The sequence below is a fragment of the Electrona antarctica genome (assembly GCF_951216825.1).
Source record: "Electrona antarctica genome assembly, chromosome: 18".
NCBI classification, from domain to species: Eukaryota; Metazoa; Chordata; class Actinopteri; order Myctophiformes; family Myctophidae; genus Electrona; species Electrona antarctica.
Window position 1 is genome coordinate 29,376,373 of NC_136799.1, and position 21,442 is coordinate 29,397,814.

The 21,442-nt window shown below is 42.8% G+C and overlaps 3 protein-coding genes across 3 annotated transcripts in view; 1 reads left to right on the forward strand and 2 right to left on the reverse strand.

Moving 5' to 3' along the window:
* The window catches only part of cnksr1 (connector enhancer of kinase suppressor of Ras 1), a 53,974-nt gene extending 51,699 nt beyond the window's left edge, over positions 1–2,275 (forward strand). The window contains exons 22-23 of the mRNA XM_079527150.1: positions 1,155–1,818; positions 1,924–2,275. The gene's annotated coding sequence lies outside the window, so the exon portion shown is untranslated. The remainder of the gene's footprint in view (positions 1–1,154; positions 1,819–1,923) is intronic.
* Positions 2,276–4,714: 2,439 nt separating this feature from the next.
* Positions 4,715–5,425, reverse strand: cldn23l (claudin 23-like; the record flags this gene model as incomplete). Its single annotated transcript, XM_079527478.1, has 1 exon — positions 4,715–5,425. The coding sequence occupies one exon, from the start codon at positions 5,423–5,425 to the stop codon at positions 4,715–4,717; it is 711 nt and encodes a 236-aa protein (XP_079383604.1).
* Positions 5,426–10,532: 5,107 nt separating this feature from the next.
* The window catches only part of grhl3 (grainyhead-like transcription factor 3), a 13,054-nt gene continuing 2,144 nt past the window's right edge, over positions 10,533–21,442 (reverse strand). The window contains exons 2-15 of the mRNA XM_079527322.1: positions 21,075–21,246; positions 20,867–20,931; positions 19,767–20,046; positions 19,353–19,586; positions 18,117–18,228; positions 17,770–17,864; positions 16,616–16,774; positions 16,226–16,304; positions 15,916–16,046; positions 14,630–14,664; positions 14,217–14,302; positions 13,867–13,952; positions 13,511–13,575; positions 10,533–11,912 (exon numbers count right to left, since the gene is read on the reverse strand). Of these exons, the coding sequence (XP_079383448.1) occupies positions 11,795–11,912; positions 13,511–13,575; positions 13,867–13,952; positions 14,217–14,302; positions 14,630–14,664; positions 15,916–16,046; positions 16,226–16,304; positions 16,616–16,774; positions 17,770–17,864; positions 18,117–18,228; positions 19,353–19,586; positions 19,767–20,046; positions 20,867–20,931; positions 21,075–21,246 (1,717 nt within the window). The 3' untranslated portion in view covers positions 10,533–11,794. The remainder of the gene's footprint in view (positions 11,913–13,510; positions 13,576–13,866; positions 13,953–14,216; positions 14,303–14,629; positions 14,665–15,915; positions 16,047–16,225; positions 16,305–16,615; positions 16,775–17,769; positions 17,865–18,116; positions 18,229–19,352; positions 19,587–19,766; positions 20,047–20,866; positions 20,932–21,074; positions 21,247–21,442) is intronic.

The following is a 21,442-nucleotide window of genomic DNA, read 5'->3' on the forward strand; positions in this document are numbered from 1 at the left end:
AGGTCCGTTAAAGCTGTTATGTTCGATGTACAATGACCACAGTGACACATCAGACGACACAGTAACTTTTGTTGAGTAACCTCTTGGCACTCTTTTAGTATTTTAGCAGCTGTATAGTGCACATGAAATACATACAAACAATGGTACATTAGCCGGCAAACAATAACCCCCAAAATAAAAATAGAAAAAGAAATGTCTTTAAGTGAAGTCGTCACTTTTTAGAGCTCTGTACTCTGTCAGTATTGGGTCCAAAGTCAAGTCAAGTGTTTGTAATAATCACTCGATTAGTCAGTGAATAGTTCGTTGGAATCAGACTGATCTAGTCTGACTCTGATCCAGAGTTTCACACAGACCGGGTCTATGTGATCAATTCAGTTCGTTGGAGTGCACTCTTAATCACGCGTTCGAATTCAGCACCAGTCGGGTGACTGGCACAATCCTACCATCAACAGACCGTCCGTCTGCTGTTTGAGAACGTGGTTGATGCAGATCTGGTCCTGGAATCATCAACTGGGTAGCTCGCCATCAACTGGATCTCCAGGGTTACTGGGTCTCCAGGGTTCTGGTTACCAGGAATACTGGTCTCCAGGGATCTTCAACCTCATCAAAAAACCTGACCGAATCACATCCAATGTTCCAGTACTGAGCGACGTCAGGACTCAATTCTCACAACAGGGGTTTGCCGAGTGGGTTAACGTTTGGTTCACACACCAAACGGCTGCAGGATTCTCCCCTGGCAAGACTAACATACAGCACCACACTGTAGCCACAGCTGGTGTATCTGTTCTGTTAGTTATATACTTTTTTATGAACTTAGTCTCTCTCAGCTTTTCACTGCTGCTGCTGAACACTCGCGCCAACGTGAAAGAGGAAGTGTAGACGTGGTGACGTCACTTTCAGCTACGCTGTTGGGATGCTTTCAAGTGTGTGTGTGCTTGTAAAAAGCAGTGCTGCCCTCTAGTGTTGCTTTCAAGTATACCTCATGAACAACTAAACCATTGTAGTAGTATTAGTTTGAGGTAGGTTATTTTGTACATGTTTTTAAATAAAACAATACCTTACATTGAATTTCAATACAAATAAAATAATGTCTTGGTTAACCTTGTTAACTCTTTTAGCTTGTAAGCTGGGTTTTCCACCTGGGTTACACACAGAATGTGATGTTGAATTTTGCTTGGGGAACACTAATAATGCCTTGTTGGCAACATCAAGGTGTTTCTCGCCTCTCTAGATCATTGTATTATGAGTTATGTTTGCCACACAATAGAGTTACAGTAGATGACTATCTCTGAGCAGCAGACCCAGTGATGCTCTGTATTGCTCAAACCCAACATGAACAATTAGCCACATTAACCCTGGCACTCATATTTTGTGCATGTCATTATAGGTGAAATTGCTGTATTTAAGAAATGACAAAAATGGCAGATCCACAAGACGTGTTGTGAGCTATTTTTGCTACTATTGGTCATACGGACAAAGTATATACATGAATGAGCATTTAGGCTCAACTGCTTGAGGACATCAAAGCTAAAGACAAGAGACAGGTCTTGTGACAAGGCTGTTCATTCGTTGGCTTAATAAACTGGCAGGTCATCACTGAAACGTGCTGTGATCTTTATTATGGTTGTAAAGGACAGTGTGATGTTCATTAATAAAATGTTAAAGTTGCTGGTGTGGCTAAAGAGGCAAATTTTGATGAATGAAGGGGGAACTTTCAGAATAAGAAGCCATGTTATCAGAGTGTCTGGCCTATTTCACAGACTGTGTAAGCAAGGTAACTACAACTACAAGAGAAACACAAAATGGTTCTCATGCATGGTACAGTGTAGCCCGTCTCCGGACCCCCCGGGTTGAGCTGCTTTGGACCCCCTACGGGTTAGGGGTCCAAAGGAGCTCAACCCGGGGGGTCCGGAGAAGGGCTAGGTACAGTGCAGTGTGCTCATAACATGTGTATGGTGTTAATAATTACAGCATGTAATGGATCATTTTCACCTTCCAATGTCCTATTGTCTGGCTCGTTACTTCACAGGTAGCCTATGGTGGGAGTGATCCTACGCAGTAGACAGAAACAAAACAGATTGATGTCCAGTCCTTGTTCCAGTTTGGGGTGTTGAATTAAGTTGTCCAGTTGAAATGAACATACCATTGATAATTATGTAGCTAGCGATTCTCTGTTCTCCTGTATTTCTGTCTGTCTCTGGCTGCTGGTAAGAACGGTGTGAGCTCCCCATTGCCTGTGTCTGTCAGACTGTCACTCTAGCCCATCACTGCACCTGTGTGATCCTCTAAATATACCCTAGTGCTGCCACCAAGTGTCCAATAATAATACTGCCAACATAAATAATCTACCATCATCATAATGGCTCCTACACATTATGACAAGGAGATTGTCAAGTCTTTTCAAAGGGACATTTCTACACAATTGGCTGAATACTGTAGGTATATAGAAGTGATTCATTTCACAACTTTCTAAGATCAGTTTAGGTCATGAGGTTGCATCATATAGCAATAGTATATTCTGTGGCTGCTTTGAAAGGTCATACCATTGATATACAGTCAGTGGTCTTATTGTTGTGGTCATCAAACGCTTTGTAACAAAAAGCTCATTGTGCACTGAATGTTTAAAGCATAATTATGTAATCTGACCTAGCCCTTGGGTTAAGAATTGAAAATCAACCTTAACTGTAATGTAATGCAATGTCATGCAATATATTCAGCTCATGGAGTACTGAGCCGATGGTTCATAACAAAGTTATTATGGACCATCAGCGCAATGAAAACCTTTAGTACAACCCAAAACCTTTAGTACAATTTGTTGTCCCTTCTAAATCTTCCCCAATGTGGGCTTTGAAGTAAAGCAGAGTTAACCTGACTCCGCCAGATGGGGCAGCAGAGAGTACACTGGGTTCCCCCCTCCTAGTGTACTCTCTGCTGCCCCATCTGGCGGAGTCAGGTTAAAACAGAGTGCCAGCTCAGAACATAATTTGCTCTTGATGTGGCATCTTTTTGGCATCCGCAACGTTCTTGTGCAAATATATTCACATGGATTTAAGACACTTCTGACACATATTGTTCTTGAATTTTGTTTTATTGAATGTACAGCAGAATCCACATGTTGGTGCACAAAGAGTCAACTTTTACATAACAAATTATGCACAAAGAATACATTCTAATTCTGTTGCTGCTGCTTGCTTGCAGTACAATGTCACAATATGTTGTAGCATACAGTAGGCCTACATCCGTCATACAGCAGTGGTTCTCAATTTCTCTTTTTCTTTTTTGCTCCGGACACAGACCCCACCTCCACCTTCCCACAACAATATAAATCATATTTAATACATAAGAAGGCTTCTATTTTATTACATTTTCTTTATGTTTAACATTACTGATTTTAAATCCGGATTCATACTTAATTGTGGCCGGTGCCACACTCCAAAAATAGCTGATTTACAAGCTCACAACGCATCCCAGTGATGGAGTATGAGTTTGTAGATTTTTTGAGATTTTCTGAGAACCCATCAGCCAAAAATAAAGGAAAAATCACACCCGTGTGAACTGAGTGGTGCAACTCCCCCCCCCCCTCCCCCTCTCTCTCTCTGTCTCTCTTTAGCAGGCAACAGTGCCACTTTTGGTACTCATTGGTACTGGTGCTCATACACATAGGTAGGTGAAGTGAACGGACACATGAACACATAGGTAGGTTAACACGGACATTGCTGTTCCTTGGAGTGGTTGCACCACTCAAAAACAGCGCCCTCTTTTCCGTTGAATTTGCAGCAGTCTGTCTTGAAAGATATGCTTCAGTAAAATGGCTTTGTAAAAGGCAACACTGGTGGTCAAGCTTGGAACTGAATAGAATACAAAGGTACATGTTTCCTTATTTAAAACTCCGGAAATCAGTGTCATATGCCTACTAGCCTTATAGCCTATCAATCTGGTACAATAATACATAAGAATTTTCCATTTCCATCCAACACTTTAAAACACGTGGATACTCATTAGGTATGAATGTCTAAAAAATAACAGTATAAAGACATGGCTACGGTAACTATGTACACGATTTACCAATGTTTTCTAGTCATTGCAGTAGAAAGCAGCATGGATTTTGTTTCTACAGTTAATAGTACAGCAGAGCAGAGCATAACATTCTTACAAAGCTTTTTCTACCATTAATAACTTTAAATTTATACCCCAAAATGGCACTTCTGTTTTCAAGGCAAATCATTCTGCCAACATCAATAAGCTACCTGTTGCGGATGTTATAAATTAGGTTTGAGATTACATTCCACATGATTTCCTCAGAGACTCCAGGTTCATTACAAGGTAGCTGTTTCCAATTTCAAAATCAATTTACACTGGCAGTTTTACATTTAATCAACTTGGGAACAGCATTATATTTCCGGTGTCATACAAATGGCTTCAGCCTCACCAACTAGATATTACAGCCCTCTGAGCCCTGTGGGTTTTCTTTCTTTATCTGTTTTCATTTCTCCTCCAAATTTTGTCATTTTTCCAATTCCCAATTTCCCCATGTGTCACTGCCAACCAGCAGTGATAGGGACTGACTGGTCCTGGGGAGGATGGATATATCACCATATATGTCTATTCAGATACACATGAGGTCACCGACCACTTCTTTTCACCTGACAGTGAGGAATTCCACTTTCACTGTGAAGGAATCAAAGTTTTAGCGTTTTCAGAGCTTTCACCCATTCTAACAGCTGACCTCGTATACCTCTGTCTCTGGGAAAGCGTGGCACACAGAACAAGCAGGTAGTACCGGGCACGCTGGGCACCGTGGCCTTTTGAAGCTAAACAACAGAGCACTGCCTCCCAGCACCTGTATGCATGCACCCAGCCATCCAAAGTAGAGTGACCCGGCAGGGCGCAGGCTGAGGCGTGGGAACCTGGAGCCGTGACCTACGTCCTCCATCCCCAGTCTTTCCAGATTGTGGGTGTAAACTCCGAGGGCAGCCAGGCTGAAGAGTCCAGCCAGCGCCACCAAGAGGCCACCGGTTGGCGCTATACCTCTCCGAGGGAGATCTGTCCAGCTGCGGACGCCAATACTTACAAGAACGATCCCGGCGGTGCACAGGAAGAGGGAGCTGAGCACCAGGCCTTGTGCCAGGCGAACCCGCGGGTCTCTCTGGTACGGCCCTGCCACGGGCCAGCACTGCTTCAACTCAGAGTGTTGCACCTGCAAGCAGGTTTCCCACAGCCCGTCAGAGCGCAGTAAGATCAGTGCATCCGTGGAGCCAGTCCTTATTATCCCCTTCAACCCTGACCGAGGAAGTGACCCTGTCCCTGTCAGGTCCAGGCGCACCTGCCCCTCCCTCCATTGAGGGGTGATGGTGGCAGTGAAGACAAGGACCAATCCCAGTGGGGCAAACACAATCCCCATCACCATGGAGGCTGGAGTGTGCATTATGGACAAGGTAAGTTCTAAACCTATATGTTGTCTGTCTCTCTCTCAGCTGTGAAATAGGTCCATGGATTTTCATGTGAAGTACAACAGCCTCTCAATATCAGTCATCGATGTGCTGCTCTGAGGTGGGGAGATCTTCCCAACAAAGGCTGTAACCAACCTCTTCACATGGAGGGACGCCACCGAACATGTTGGCTCAATTTCTCTGTTAATCCAACAAGAAGAGGCAGAAGAAATATGGGCCTCATCGCGTGTTGCTTTTCCAAACAAGACTTGATGAAATCTGTAATATAAGAGATAAAAGAAAGGTGTTTGTGTACCCTTCCATAACCTCTCCATCTCCACCTCCGCCCTCTCTTACCGTAGCTACAGCTTCTTCACTCCAGTCACTGAAAGGGAGAGAAACATGGGGATATCGCAAAGGACTGGCAAAGATAGGCAGGAGAGGAAGAATGTGCATGCAGAAGAGAGAGAAAGAGTAAGTATAGTAAGTAAGTACATTTTATTTATAAAGCACCTTTCAAAACAAGGTTACAAAGTGCTGAATAGTGACACAATATAAAACAATCAGGTTAAAACAAACATACTTAGTAGTAAAATAATGCAAAAAAAACCCCACACCATCGTACAACAAGGTATAAATCAAACTTGACTGACAGACAGAGAGCAGAGAAAGCAATAAATAAACTTGATGAGCAGGAGGAGGTGGTGTGTTGTTTCAGTGTACTAACAACATTGGACAGCAAAAGTCTCAGCCGTTGATGCCCGTTTCTGTTGCTAGGATACGGTAACCTGACCAGCCTCAGCCAGACTGTGCAGTCAGTGTGGCTTTATTTATCACATGGATGTCTTACATTCTACTCTGTACAAGTCCCCGCTGCGCGCACGTGCGTGTGCGTGCGCGCGCATGTGTGTGTGTGTGTGTGTGTGTGTGATTGTCCGTGAGCATCATGTGTGCAAGTTTTGAACAAGCAAGTGTGAACAATCCTTTTTGAATCTTTCAGACAGATCAGTGTAGAGAGTAAACCAAGGGCAGAGAAAGAGGAGGGGCATGCGAGACAACACAGGGTGGGATTTGAACTGGGGTTCTCTCCTTGCAATCACCAGGTGTACTATATGGTGTCCTACCCAATAAATGGCTGAACCTCCTGCTTTTTTAACCCATTAAGACCTGAAGCAGATTCTAAAAAGTATTCTTCTAAATCAGTATATAGTTCTCAAAAATGATTGAGATGTATTTGTATTTGGCTGCGGACCCCGTCAAAAAATCACACCCGTGTGAACTGAGTGGTGCAACTCCCCTCTCCCCCTGCCCCTCTTTCTCTCTCTCTCTCTCTCTCTCTGTCTCTCATTAGCAGGCAACAGTGCAGCACTATCTCTCTCTCTCTGTTTCTGGCACAACAGCGCCAATTTTGCCCCTACTGGTACTAACATAGTAACATAGTCCCATAGTAACATATGGTCACATAGTCCCATAGTCTCATAGTGACATTGCTGTTCCTTGGAGTGGTTGCACCACTCAAAAACGTTTTCAAAAATAGTGCCGCACTGCGAGCTTGTATATATCTGCTATTTTGAATCTAAACCACTGTTCTGAATCCAATGAGTTTTCTGAAGTGAAGAACTTATGTTGTTATGTATAGCTAAAGTCTAAAATGACACAGATGTTTTACAGGTTTTAATACAATAGGTTAAAGCCTACTAACGAATGGACTGTGTAAGTGTGCATGGTGACCTTGGAAGTATACTGAAATATTTGAGTAATGTCGTTAGACCAGGAGTCTGTCCAGCTGCTGTGTTACAACCTGAAGAAAGACACACAGTCCTCTGGGAAGGGAATGAAACAGCTCGATGGCGTCTACATACGTCCACACGTACATTCAACACACACACACACACACACACACACACACACACACACACACACACACACACACACACACACACACACACACACACACACACACACACACACACACACACACACACACACACACACACAGCCAGAATCAATAAATGTCTGTCTGTCTGTCTGTCTCTCTTTCTCTCTCTCTCTCTCTCTCTCTCTCTCTCTCTCTCTCTCTCTCTCTCTCTCTCTCTCTCGCTCTCTCTCTCTCACAAACACAGAGACAGACAGGTGATAATGTAATGGCACATCTTTATTGCTGCTCACATCCTAACAGCTTTATAGACATTACAGTGTCTTCTCATCACCTTTCTTCCTTACAGCTGTGAGATCGTACACAGTCAAATCCTCACTGTTAATTTAACTCAGAGAGAGCTAGGGTACAAATGGATTTGGAACCATTTTGTACAGACCCACAATGGTTGATAAATTGACACTATGGATATAGTGTGCGGAAACCTACACAATGTATTTGCTGATATTTAATGACAGTATGAACAGCACTGATAAACATTAAAAAGCATGAGATTTTTAGATGGCACATTATAAATTTGCAGTTTGCACTTAAATGGACTAATACTCTTGTCCTGTATTGTTACATGACATAACCAAGAAATAAAATGAAAGAGTTAAACAAATAGAATGTATATATTCCATAGATTTGGTTTATTTTATTTTATTTTGTATTATAGTGTACCAGAATACAATTCCGCTTGCAAATGGCCATGAAAAGACTAGAGGACACGTAATGAAATTAATCTATGGGTTTCATCTCCAACATATTGCTGCGGGAGCCTATTAGTTTATTATGACTTATAACCTGTATAGTTGCAGGAAACAGAAATGTCTATTGGAGAGAGAATGATCTCTGGCATATATTTTTCCCAGATTTGACATGATATTATGGCAATAATGTGCAATGTTTCTGAATGAATAAACATCAACAGGTATCATACCATTATGAAAGAGTACTTGGAGAGTTATTACATTTTATTTTATAGTCTTTTAAACGGCAGTATGATTTCAATGGTGGATCTATACAAGGTACAGTCAAATCCTGCAGTAACTACGAGGGTGGATAGATGAACATCCACGTCCGTTAAAATCCCTTTAACCCTTTCCTTCTGCATGCAGGAATAACGTGGTTAACATGGTATTAGTCTAATATATTAGTCAATTGCAGTAGGCTAATTTATATAAAAATGAGTTGTCATATGAGGTGATCACATTATTTTTGTTTTATTTAATAGAGGATGCTGAGGAAGTATTTTTCAATAATATTCTTATGTCTATGTTAAGATAATTGAAATGGCAGATGACAGAAACAATGATCACAAAAAGAAAGAATATTATGTAGCAGAACAGTAATTATTAATGAGAATGTTACGACTATGTCGCAACTATTAATACCAATGCACACCAATAACAGACACAAATGCAGAATGATATAATATTGTAGAGATGCAGACATATATACAAAATATACACAATATACACGCATGCACGCACGCACGCGCACACACACACACACACACACACACACACACACACACACACACATTTTCCCTTGCTTGGCTTGTCTGTCAATCAATAAGCACTCACTTACCATTCAGCAGAGGTAGTGGAATCTTCCTGCAGATCTGAACGGTTCCAGCTCCTATCCCTGCCTCCTCCTTCCAGCATCTTGACTCCATCAGTCTCTCTCTCTCTCTCTCTCTCTCTCCCCCACCACTCTCTCTCCACCGCTCTCTCTGAATCCCTTCTCTCTCTCTCTCTCTCTCTCTCTCTCTCTCTCTCTCTCTCTCTCTCTCTCTCTCTGTCTGTATCTCTCTGTCTCTGTTGCTGTTTATCTCTCTGTCTGTATCTCCCTGTCCACTTTCTATCTTGTTGTGCCTCTGTCTCTTTTGTTTACTGACTATCTCTCTCTCTCTCTCTGTGTGTGTGTGTGTGTGTGTGTGTGTGTGTGTGTGTGTGTGTGTGTGTGTGTGTGTGTGTGTGTGTGTGTGTGTGTGTGTGTGTGTGTGCGCGCGTGCATGCGTGCATGTGTGCGTGCATGTGTGTGTGTGTGTGTGTGTGTGTGTGTGTGTGTGTGTGTGTGTGTGTGTGTGTGTGTGTGTGTGTGTGTGTGGTGCAGATCCAATATGTCTCTCTTGTCTCTTGTTTACAGTTTTTCACGATTGTTAACACACAAAATGCTAAACCCTGACACTCCTTTTCCATGATGACTCTTTGCCCAAAATGGAACTCGTGCTTTCATTTGGTATATTTTCAAATGACACACACACACCATTCATTGAGCACACACAACTGCACACTACCAAGCATTTACAGCACAATGAAGTGAAAAATTGAAAACACAATGATAGAAATGGAACACACAGGAATGACAATGAGGTAATGTGTAATTGACAACAGAGTGTAAAGAAAGAAAGTCAGAGTCTAATGCAGATAAGGGAGTGTGATGTAATGCAAATTGTGTCGAGCGATTAGGTACATGAAGTGAAGGTTGTGCTAATTGTGCCAAGTTTTGTGTGTTAACAATTGTGAAAAACTGTAACCACCCTGCATGGCATCCCTATTTTGGTCATGATTATTATAATTTCAAGATTTTCTAAATTGTTTACAGCTAAAATGGCAGATTGTTGTAAGCTTGTATAGATGGGATATTATCACTCCCCATCATACAGTTATGGGTGGTATATATGTTACTGTAAGTAAGTGGTTAACCACACTGATGCTCATCGTCCCACAAAATATAAATCACCCCCCACTGATGTGTATTGACTCTTTTGGAGCACAAGGGGCTGCTAGTACACTGCATTGTCTACATATATGCACACATGCGCACAAACACACTCTCTCTCGTTCTCTCTCTTTCTCTCTCTCTGTCTGTCCAAAAATAGGTCTATGATTTTCAAGAATTCAATAATTCTGATTGAAAGCTTCGTCGTAAACTGGACTAGACTATAGGCTACACAAATGTTGACTCTTATCTGAACCCCTGACACCAGACATAATATATATAGTATAATTCATCAGGTTTATGCTGTAAATTATGCTAGTGGATAGTGTTATAAAATATTGTTCACCTGCCTAATGGTCTAATGGTCTTAGCCATCACTTTATGGCCCTGCATATAAAGTGATGGTGTGAATCTACAGCAACCGTAAAGGTTTAAATGATATCCACGCTGAGACCAGCTATTCATATTTTCTTTATTTTCTTACGAAAAGGCAAGATATGAGTACAACAACCATGGCATAATTATGAAATATTACAGAGGTACATGTAAGCCTTGAAATGATGAGAAACGTAAAAAAAAAAAAAAAGGAAAAAAATAGAAAACATCTTGAAAAGCTCTACTGAAAGACCTTAGTTTTAGGGTTAGTTGCACTGCTTATACAGTGATTGTACTGAAGTGGTTCAGACTCAGTGGGAAGACTCTGTGGTCTGTGCCATACAGTCAGGAAATGTACACATCTCTACACTTAATGATGCCCAATACCTAAGCCTACTTTATACTGTGTTGTATCATGGTTTTTCGCCGAGCGACACCATCATACGACAAAATACAAAGCCACATCAACCACGGTGTCCCTATACTGTGGAACGCCACACATTTTCAAAATGTTTCAAAGATTTCCCAAAATTGTGAAAATACCTATAGCAGATCTACAAACTTACAACGTAGATATGCTATTTATTGTATTCGTCGTACAATGAAATATTTAGGGCTTAAGTGGTTACGGCTGTGGCGATGAGAGGGGAAATGTGTGACTTCTGGATAAGGTCAAGGTCCATTGTTGGACCGGTTTAGTTATGAAACTAAAAGGCAGGCAGCTACTAAATCCTACTTTTGGCAGTATAAAAAAAGCAACAAACATTGTAACTCAATGGCCACAAAGGAGATATTGATAGCTATGGTTTGCATGAGAAAAGCCACCATTGGCTTTTGATAGCCTGTTGCAAGCAGCAAGAATGGTATCCTCGGACAATGCTGATAACCGTACACAGATCATGTAAAGAATTTGTCTAAAAACTAATATTGAAATATGTCACAATTCATGGTACATGGATTAAAATATTCAAACACAATACAAGTTCATATTAATTTCTATTTACAACAAATATTTACAGCATAATATAATTGCTCTTGCGTTATATAAAATACTTAAATCAATAATACTAATAAAATAAAATAAAAACAGAACCAGTAGGAGAACATTGGGCGGGTGGTATTTACAAAGGCAGTGGCTAGGATCTCGACGACAGTCGAAGGAAGATGATGATGATGATGATGATGATGAAAAACGTTTGGGTGATTTGACATGAAACTGGGAGTACTTTTTTGTTCAGTTCAGTTCCCTAGGTTAGGTAGGCCGGTCTACAGCGTCTGTGGCAGGGCAGTGCTTTCTCAGAGGGTTGAAATTGTCAGCTATAATTTGTTGAACAGGTGCCTGTCTTCATAGCTCGGTGAGGGTGATCTGGAATTGACCAGGTGTTACTTCTGAGATGTCGATGAGGAAGGCGGATTGGTTACTGTAGTGTTCAATAATGTTGTCATCCATGTTGACAAAAATCCTAAAGGAAAAGACAAAACAAGCAAAATAAATAAATTAGAGGTTACGTAGGCTAAGTTGGTGTGGAGAAAAAGCACAATGTGGCACACAGGCAGCACAGTCAAGGTTTATTAACGCTGCTAAATATTGTGCATGTCTACTGCCCTACAATTCATTTTCACAGTGTGGTGATAACAAAGGTTCAGGCAGTGCATTTGTTGTCATTGCTCGGTCTAAGAGCAACATATAATTTGGGCCAAAGGATGCATGCTTGTCTGAAAAAATACAAAAGAGGAGACATTTGATGTAGTCACCACCACAGGTAGTAAATCAGCTCACTCTACAGTCTACAGTATCACCTCCAGCACATGCTAATCTGTCTTTGGCCTGGTCTTGTGTGACTGAATTAACTGCCAGCTCATGCTACCTGCCCGCAGGCACAGTGCTGATGGAAGACATGAAGAGCAAAGCAATGGGCGGGAGCGGAGTGCGAGAATGTAACCCAACCTGTTAGCTTAGCCGCTCCCCCAGAGGCACTTGCTAGCAGCATTAGGGCAATTTCCTGCGGGTGTTTCTGTCTCTGACAGGAGGTCTCGTCTCCATAATCTCTAAATCGACTCATGACATTGTGTGATAAAATCTCCTCTGATCTCAATTATGTTAAAGTAAATGACCAGACTTTCATTTAAACTATAATCAATTCAATATCTACTAGATAGGCTAAGGGAGAATATGCTTTGGCTATGGGGTAGATTGTCCACCTTTTTTAAATCTTCACTGAATCGCAGTGTGGTTTGTGGAGAAGGGGGTGGGGGCAAGAATCATATCTTCATGGACAGCATATACACCCTGTGACACCAATTCCATCATTTCCTCAAACACAAGTCTCATTTATGACTATGAGCATACACCCAAAGTCGTAAAAAAACACCATCTATCAGGCTAGGGATCTCTTTCACCACCAAGAAGCGTCAAGACCACAGAACTTCCTGGTGCTCCGATGAGATCAGATTATAATAACATAAATAAGTTAAACAATCGCCCATGAGTCATCTGCAGTACTTTTGAGATCTTTCTGCCCTCCCTCATTCATCACTCTTTTGGAGGAGTGACAATTATCGCATTCCAGGAGATAGACTATGGCTCGCTAACCTACCTACCCACCCGGTCCGACAACATTAGCTTCCTTGGAGCGGCAGAGATTCAACTCATTGACAGCAAAGCCAACACAGTCTTCTTCTTCTTCTTCTTCAGGGGTGAGGTGGTGTGAATTAGCTCACCAGCTCACCCCTGAACAAGGCTGATATCATGTGGGTGTATGCCATATCATATGCTGGATAGACAATGTATGTGTAGTTAATTTAACTTGAATATCAAAGAGCTTCTATGTGTCCCTCTATTATTCAACGCACCAAAACTGTCACTTACAGTACAGAACGAGATTTTCTTTTGTTTTCTTTGCAATGGAAGCATGGACTGACTTACTGTACTTGATTATACTGACTGTATATTAGAACACCCCTAACTTTTTTCTCTCTTCAATAAATCTACAAGTTGGGTGGTCAACAAGGCGGCAAAGGCATAGAACGTTTACTTTCTTGCTCAAAAAGTGACACTCACCCTCTTTTGCACTTCTTGAAAATTTTCCCAATGGTGTCCTTTTGCATGCCGTACTTTTCTGAAATCTGAGGACAGAGGTGATAGGTGAGAGTTAGTACTTATCATTATTATTATCACCTTCCACAAGAAAGACGATATACATGAAGGATGACAGGACCTAACGTTAAGAGATCATGTGCACATTACAATCCAAGTCAATTATTACGTGTGTGTGTGTGTGTGTGTGTGTGTGTGTGTGTGTGTGTGTGTGTGTGTGTGTGTGTGTGTGTGTGTGTGTGTGTGTGTGTGTGTGTGTGTGTGTGTGTGTGTGTGTGTGTGTGTGTGTGTGTGTGTGTGTGCATGTGTGAGTTACTTACAGCTTCTCTCAGGCCTGTCACCGTGGGACTGTTGAGCATGAGTGCATCAAACACTTCTTCAGTCTCTGCTCTCACGTACAGCAGAACTAATAGACAAAAGGGAAAGATCAAGGTTAGACACTGATGCAGGACATTTAAATATAGGCCAACATTATTAACTCTGTAGAATTTTGTCACAGTACAAGATTTGCCACTGGAGCTGCAGGGTAACATGTCATTGCTGTTGGGCAGAAACCTTATACATAATGTACATATTTCCGTTTATTTGTATTAATGCCCTACTTCGTTATATATAACAGTGTAACACGAAAGTAGCAAAAATAGCTGATCCACCAGGAGGATCCACATACCTCTATTTGAGTCGTCCTTGCGGGCCTGCTTGCTGGGCGGAGGGCTACTCTGGTCTCTGTCGGGATGCGACCTCTTCATAGAACACCTGGGAACACATAACCACCCATTATAGATTCAATCACAAAAGGGGCCAATCTGCAGATCGCTGCAATAAGGACTGGACAATATTGAAATGATATTGATGTTGTGATATGAGACTAGATATTGTCTGGCATTTTGGATATTGTAATATCGTAAAGCCTTACTTTATACCTTTTAAGGAACAATTGGCCTAAATAATAGGCCTAAATATCATGATATTTGATTTTGTCAATGTCACCCAGTCCAAGCTGCAATACATTAAGGTGTGCACAATGCATGCTACATATTCGATGTGCGGCACTACTGTTCTCTATAGGTATTAGATGCTTACCGTTCAACCTCATCCAGAGTTGTCGGGGGACCGGCCTGCAGCAACAGAGAAAGAAGGCAAAAGACAGATCAGTTACGTGATTAGAAACAGCTCGCAGGCCGATAAACACATTGCTTAATGTCCACCCCCCTCTCCTGCCATTGTCTGTTGCCTATTGCACGTATGACAAAGAATGTTATCAATTAAGTCTGCGTTTCCCATGACCACATCCTGGTGCATCGAAATGTGGGCTAAGATGAAGAGCTACAGATAGAACAATGATCGTTCTGGCTTTTATCGCTCTTGCTGATCAGAGGCGTTTGTTTTTCGGCATCCATCAGCCGTTCCTGACAGACTGTACAGCAAAACATGATCAAAGCAGTTCAGCTGCCTTGTCTTTGTGTCTAGTTTCTGTATCTATTGTGTCTGTTTAGTAATCACCTTTTATACAAAATATACCTTTGTATAACAGGTTATGAATGGATTTCCCTGCAGCCCTGTTAAAATGCGTGCGCACTCGTACGCACACGCACATGCACACACGCACACGCACACGCACACACACACACACACACACACACACACACACACACACACACACACACACACTACAGAGTGTGGGAAACTGGCATGTCTGGACAGCACCCTCACCACCTTCACTGTCTTGTGTCAACAACACTGAAACCCATAGAAACACTAGAGGAGGGGGGCGCTGTGTGTGTGTGTGTGTGTGTGTGTGTGTGTGTGTGTGGGGGGGGGTTATTGAGTTGGGGAAAGAGATCAAGTGGCGCACGAGTCAGGTGTTTTTGTGTGTGTATGTGTGTGTGTGTGTGCGCTCGCGCTCGTGTACAGGTGTGTGTATGTGTTTTTGTAAGCCCCCATAGATTAATCTACGCGTCAGTCAGTAGTAGGCGTCTGTACTTGCGCCTGGTTTCGACTCAGAAGAAATACAACAACGACTCAGCCAATTATGTCTGATGGGAGTTCAGTGTCTCCGCTCACTCTCGCTGACTGACACCCTCCCTCCCTGCCCCCCAACCCCCTTTTTCCCACTACATACTTTCCCACACTTATTTCCCTCCCTCCCTTTCTCTCTCCCCTCTCCCTCTCTTGCGTGTCTGTCCCATAGCCTGCAGGGCAACTGGGATTGGGAACATGATTCACTCAATGCTGCTGTTGTAGTGATCACAACACCACAGGGGGAGAAAGAGAGAGTGCAAGGGAAGCTAGGAATTAAAGGAAGAAGCAAGGACAATAGAAAGAATAGATGAAAACATATGGAGGAAAAAGAGTGCATGGGGACATACCAAGCCACAACGTTGTAGGTTGGAGAGGTGCACCTCTGGGATGAAAAGCACGGGCTGGGTGACGTGGTCATCTAGGCTCTGGAGGAAGGTGCAGTCATTGCTCATGGAGCTGGACACTAATCCCCTGTTGGCTAAAAGAGACATAGAGAGGAGGGCACAAGGTTAAAAACGGGACCTATTGAAACATTGCATAGTATGTGTAGCCTATATCAGAGTGTAAACACAATAACTGACGTGTCCAAATTCGTACAAAGTATATAAAACATGGCATAAGTGGTTAAAGAGAAGCTGCGTGTTTGCAAACACTCACCGCTAGTTTCATTAGAGTTCTTGGCTCCCCTCCTCTTTGTCCTCTTCCTCTCCTCATCTCTCATCTTCCTCTCTGCACCCTTTGGGGTAACATCCCAAAACACATGGTTAGAATAGGGAGATCAACAGCTGTTTGTTTTTTATTTAACCATACTGACGCTAGGTGTAATAATACATTCCTGGGTTTGGGCATGTGGCAACTCGGATCTTGTTAAGTGTACTGTGTACAAGTGTACAACTACTTCTCTAAAGTATTTTGTGTTGAACAGTTGAAAAGTGACTGGCATGAATTGGACGGATGAATAATTTATTTATGAAGAAATAGATTATTATTATTATTTCAGCGTATATTGTTTGAACTGTTACGAGACTGATGTGTGACCGGCTATACCTTATCACAGAAGATCTTGATCTGGCAGGCAGCCCTGTGTATGAGCTGGTTGGTTCCTGTGCTGAAGTCATATGTGTCTATCTGTAGGTTGAGTGGCAGTCCCTTCACACCCTTCTGTGAGGAGAAGTCAGTGCTCAGAGAGTTGATGCCAATGTACACCTGCCAAGAGAAAAGGAGAGGAGAAAGATTAGATTTACTGTACTATTCCTATTCTTAATTAAACTAGCAATGCTGCCTAGCACGTTTTGTACCGAGTACCGACCAATCACAAATTGTGTCAACCGCTATATGTCTAGTGTGCAAGGCCTGTGCATGAGATTATTTGACCACTGATTTGACACTCATGTCACTCATGTCACCCTAAAGGAGTGTCCTATTTTTCGGTTACCCAGGTAACGCATGCCAGATAAAACACTATGGTGTGATGACATCTTCTTGGACCGCATGAGCCTCGGGAGAGACACATAGACAGCTGAGTGACTGTGGCAGCTTTGTTAAGAACTGTGACTGCATGTCTGTACTGACAACGGTCTCTGGTGTGTTGTTCATCACATGCAAAGATGGCCTGTACCTGTACGTGCTTCCTATCATTCTCTATTCACATTATTCTTCCGGTTAATTCCTCCATGCATCCTCCTAATCCCCTCTATTAATCCCTTCGCTTTTCACCCACCTCTAATATTAATCGTTCTCCCTCTCTCTCTCTCTCTCTCTCTCTCTCTCTCTCTCTTGGCGTTCTCTACCTGCAGCAGATTTTAATGCAGCCCCACCCAAATGCCTTGGGGCCACTGAGGAGGTGGCAATGAGATGTGGCCCATGCCTTCTGCACTGACAGGAGCCCCAGGGACAAACACATATCTGGGATTCCTATCCTCCCACAATTACTTTACTCCCTGCCTCCTCGCCTTTTCTCCTAAATTCGACTTACTTCCTCCTTCTATCAACGTCTTTGTTGTTTTGATCTTCAACTCTGCTGAGCTACAATGCGTATTGCATCTCAGTTTGATCTTTCTGCCTGTGTGTGTGTGTGTGTGTGTGTGTGTGTGTGTGTGTGTGTGTGTGTGTGTGTGTGTGTGTGTGTGTGTGTGTGTGTGTGTGTGTGTGTGTGTGTGTGAGACGTGTCTTTTGCAACAGCAATGTCTGCTCATAATCACCTTAGCCTCTTCATTGGGGTTCCAGATAAAGGAGAGAGCATTGAAGGCCACCTCCTCTACATGGCTGATGCCACTGAACACTTCTTTATAGTCGGCTGTGAAAGAAAGAAATAGATGTTTAGCTCTCAGTCACACACCACGGCACACCAGCAACATCCATCAGCTAGATGTTTTTGTCACCAGTCCAGAACAATGCATGAAATGTACTGTATGCCTTCTGTTGCAAACAATGGGAGGGGGCTCATGGCTGTGTGTGTGTGTGTGTGTGTGTGTGTGTGTGTGTGTGTGTGTGTGTGTGTGTGTGTGTGTGTGTGTGTGTACTTAACAGTCTGAAATACAGTACATACCAATGTCAATGACCCTCTGCTTGATGGTAGGCTGACGTGCATGCCAGTGGTTCCAGCATTTAAGCTGCACCTCTGCGGTCCTGTCATTTTCAAACACAGCCATGACCACCGTCTGTGACAGAGAGAGAGAGAAAGAGAGAAGGGATTAGTTGTGTTTGGTTGTGGGTCTTCATGCTTGCCTCCAACTTCAGGAAAACCCAGCGTGTCTGTTTCAGCCACTATCCATTCATTCATCGCTCGAAATCCCTCTTTTCTCCTAGCACTGTCATCAGCGATTAGCTGGTGTGTATGCGTTTGTGTGGGTTGTTTTTATAGCTTTTTTCACCCCAGTGTTTACGGTTGTCACCTTTGGGCTTAAAAACCTTGCCACACCTTTGCCTGACCTTTTACTGCACTGTGAAATCTAGTGAGTGTTAATATACCAAATGGAACCAAATGTTGACCACATAAGCCCTATTCCAAAATGTTCAGAAATAGCCCATCTACAAGCTCACAATGAACTCAAACTCAACGCGCCACTGCAGACAAAAACGAAAGAAAGAAAAAGGAGGCCATGACAGTGCGTTTCATTTGTACCAGCCCAGATTAGCAGGGAATTAGTCACCAAGCTCTAAGGGAGGGGACAGAGAACTAGGGAAGGGTTTTACCTGCTGGCACGCAAATTAATTTGTATATCCATGTGTCTAAAATAAACCTTGAGTGATGGATGCCACACTGAAAAAACAATTATGAAATGTTGGAACCATGAGCGCTTGGTTACACGCAATGACAGAATGTTGTTGCTTAGAATAAGTCACTGGCCATGGTTGTAGTATAATTCTCAGCTACTATTCTCACTTTTTTTTTGCACCTTATATAAATATCTCAGCACCTTAATAATATAAGATGTGTAAATATTTTGTATGTGTAAGACACCGTTCAGTTGCGCAGTTTTGTAGCAGGTTTGCCACATCTAACGTGGAGAAGCCTTCATTTGTACGATTTGTGGAAAAGCTTTCAACTTTAACTCTTTTGAGGAAGCCCTTTTTTTGTACGACTTGTGGAAAATGCACAACAACTATTTCTCCCATGCTTTACTTGTAAAACCGTGATGTGACAATAAAGTTGATTCTGATTCTGACACCCAAATACTTATTCCACTACTTTTTTGTGTAAATATGAATGAAACTAAACACCTTCATAATAATAATAATTAACATTCATTGTGTTTGAGTGGTAAAGTAAAACCAAACTCACCTTGACCTTAGTGACTCCAAGGTCAACTCCTACTCCGTGGAGGGTGATGGGGTAGAACTGTCCCTTGTTCAGGTAAACCATGGGCAGCTCACACGACTTGGGGGGGATAGCCGGAGGAGCTCCCAGGGTGAACTGGAATTCACTCCTGTACCCCTCGATAGGAGAGCTGGTGTAGGAGTCTGAGTAGACGGGGCTGGAGCGCTCCTCTGAGAAGGGGTCACTGTAGGGAAGAGCCTGGAACCCACAGAGATACAAATTAACAGACCATCAACAGACTTCAGAGAGTGTACAAATGTAACAAAATAGACCCGTACCCGTATTTGTAAACTATCTTACAAATAGATAAATTAACACTGAGGGTTTTGCTGTGTTGCAGAAAGAATTCTTCAACGTGAACTCGGCACTCGTGCTCACCTCTGCATTGGCCTCGGGGAAAGCGCCTGCAGGCCATTTCTGCAGCAGTAGAGTGTCAAAGATGTTGTTGAGGTCCTGCTTGTCATAGGTTTCTGCCAGCACACTGGCTGTGGTCAGGGTGGCATAGACGTCTGATGCGGGGGGCGCCGCGATGGGCAGAGGGACGCTCTGCTTGGCGGGGCTGCAGATGGGAGACGTTAGCGCTTCCTGGGGAAGGTTGTTCATGATACTGCGAGGCGCCTCCATGGAGACCAGCTCGGGGGACGAGTTACTAAGAGTCCTGGGGAGTGGGGGGAAAATCAGAAAGGAGAAGAGGAAGATGTTACTCATTGTTGTTGAATATCTATTCACTAGCCACTGACTAATGCTCCACCCAGGAATTGATGTGTTTAAAAAACAATAAAGGCCTTAAAGTGCCTGGTTGAATGACTGCAGTGTCTCAGAAGTAGAAGCCCATACAGAAGTCTGTACACACAACTGCAGGCAGACAGATCCGAACAAATGTGTCAGTCAACAGAAGCACTTCAGCTCTCTTGTTTTCCAAAGTGTCTCAGCACACAGACTGAACTACTGTGAGTCGACTCGCAGAAAGACGCGGTCTGAGCTGGGGCGGGGAACTGTTTGTCACTTAATCCAGTTTTTATTCTCCAGTGTTTGAGTTTCTCCCTGGATTGTTTAAAATGTTCTAGGGGATGACAGTGTACGAATGACCATTTCTCACCCTCTGCACAAAAAACATACAAAATGAGAAAAATCATGAGAACAGAGGATGATGAAATGAGAGAGGCGCAGAGGTCTACTGTTGCAAAACACTTTAAGCGAAAGAAAGAATGGCGGAAAGAGAGAAGGCGAATGGCTGGATACTGGATAGATGGATGAGGGCAAGGATAAGTGAAGGTGTGGTAGACAGTAATCCCATTGACTGTTTGATTTGAGGATTACCCTCTCACCTGCTTCTGACCCTGCCTTTCTCTTTCCACATCTTACTCTCTCTGTCGCTCTTTAAGACACTTGACTCCATGACAATAGAGGGAAAGGAGGAGGGAAGAGTTTCACTCCCAAATCAGATATAGAAGAGTGAATCCCGCTCATGCACTCACCTCTCTGTTGGCTTGTAGATACTGCTGCTATTGTGGCAGGGAGACACTTTGTGGTCTTTAACGTTCTAGAAAAAAGTGAACACAAACTATGTTAATGTATAGTTTCACAATAAACAGTTTAGAAAGAAAGAAAAAATAAAGACAAAAATAAAGAAATTAACAAATCAATTCTGAAGTGAATTTTGCAGTGGATAAGTTGGATGTCTACCTTGCACTGCTCATAGAGCATGGAGAGGGTCATCTCCTCTGGTTGGTGAGATCTGGACTTGGACCTGCTCAGGTCAGTTGCGGGGCTCTCCAGGTAGTTCCAGGAGTCCATGACGTAGTTTGTGTAGCGGTTATAGTTGAAGTTCTCGTTCTGATGGACCAGTCCCAGAGTCCTATAGAAGTGATTGTACATTTAGATTTGATAGTTTGAATAACTAAAATAATAATTAACCACTTAAACCCTATATATACGTAGTTAACTGGAGTCCCCCAGGGCTCTATACTAGGCCCCCTCCTGTTTTCGCTCAACATTAAATCAGGTGTTCGCCCCAGAATCGTGAAACTAGGGTTCAAGTGGTTAAAATACAT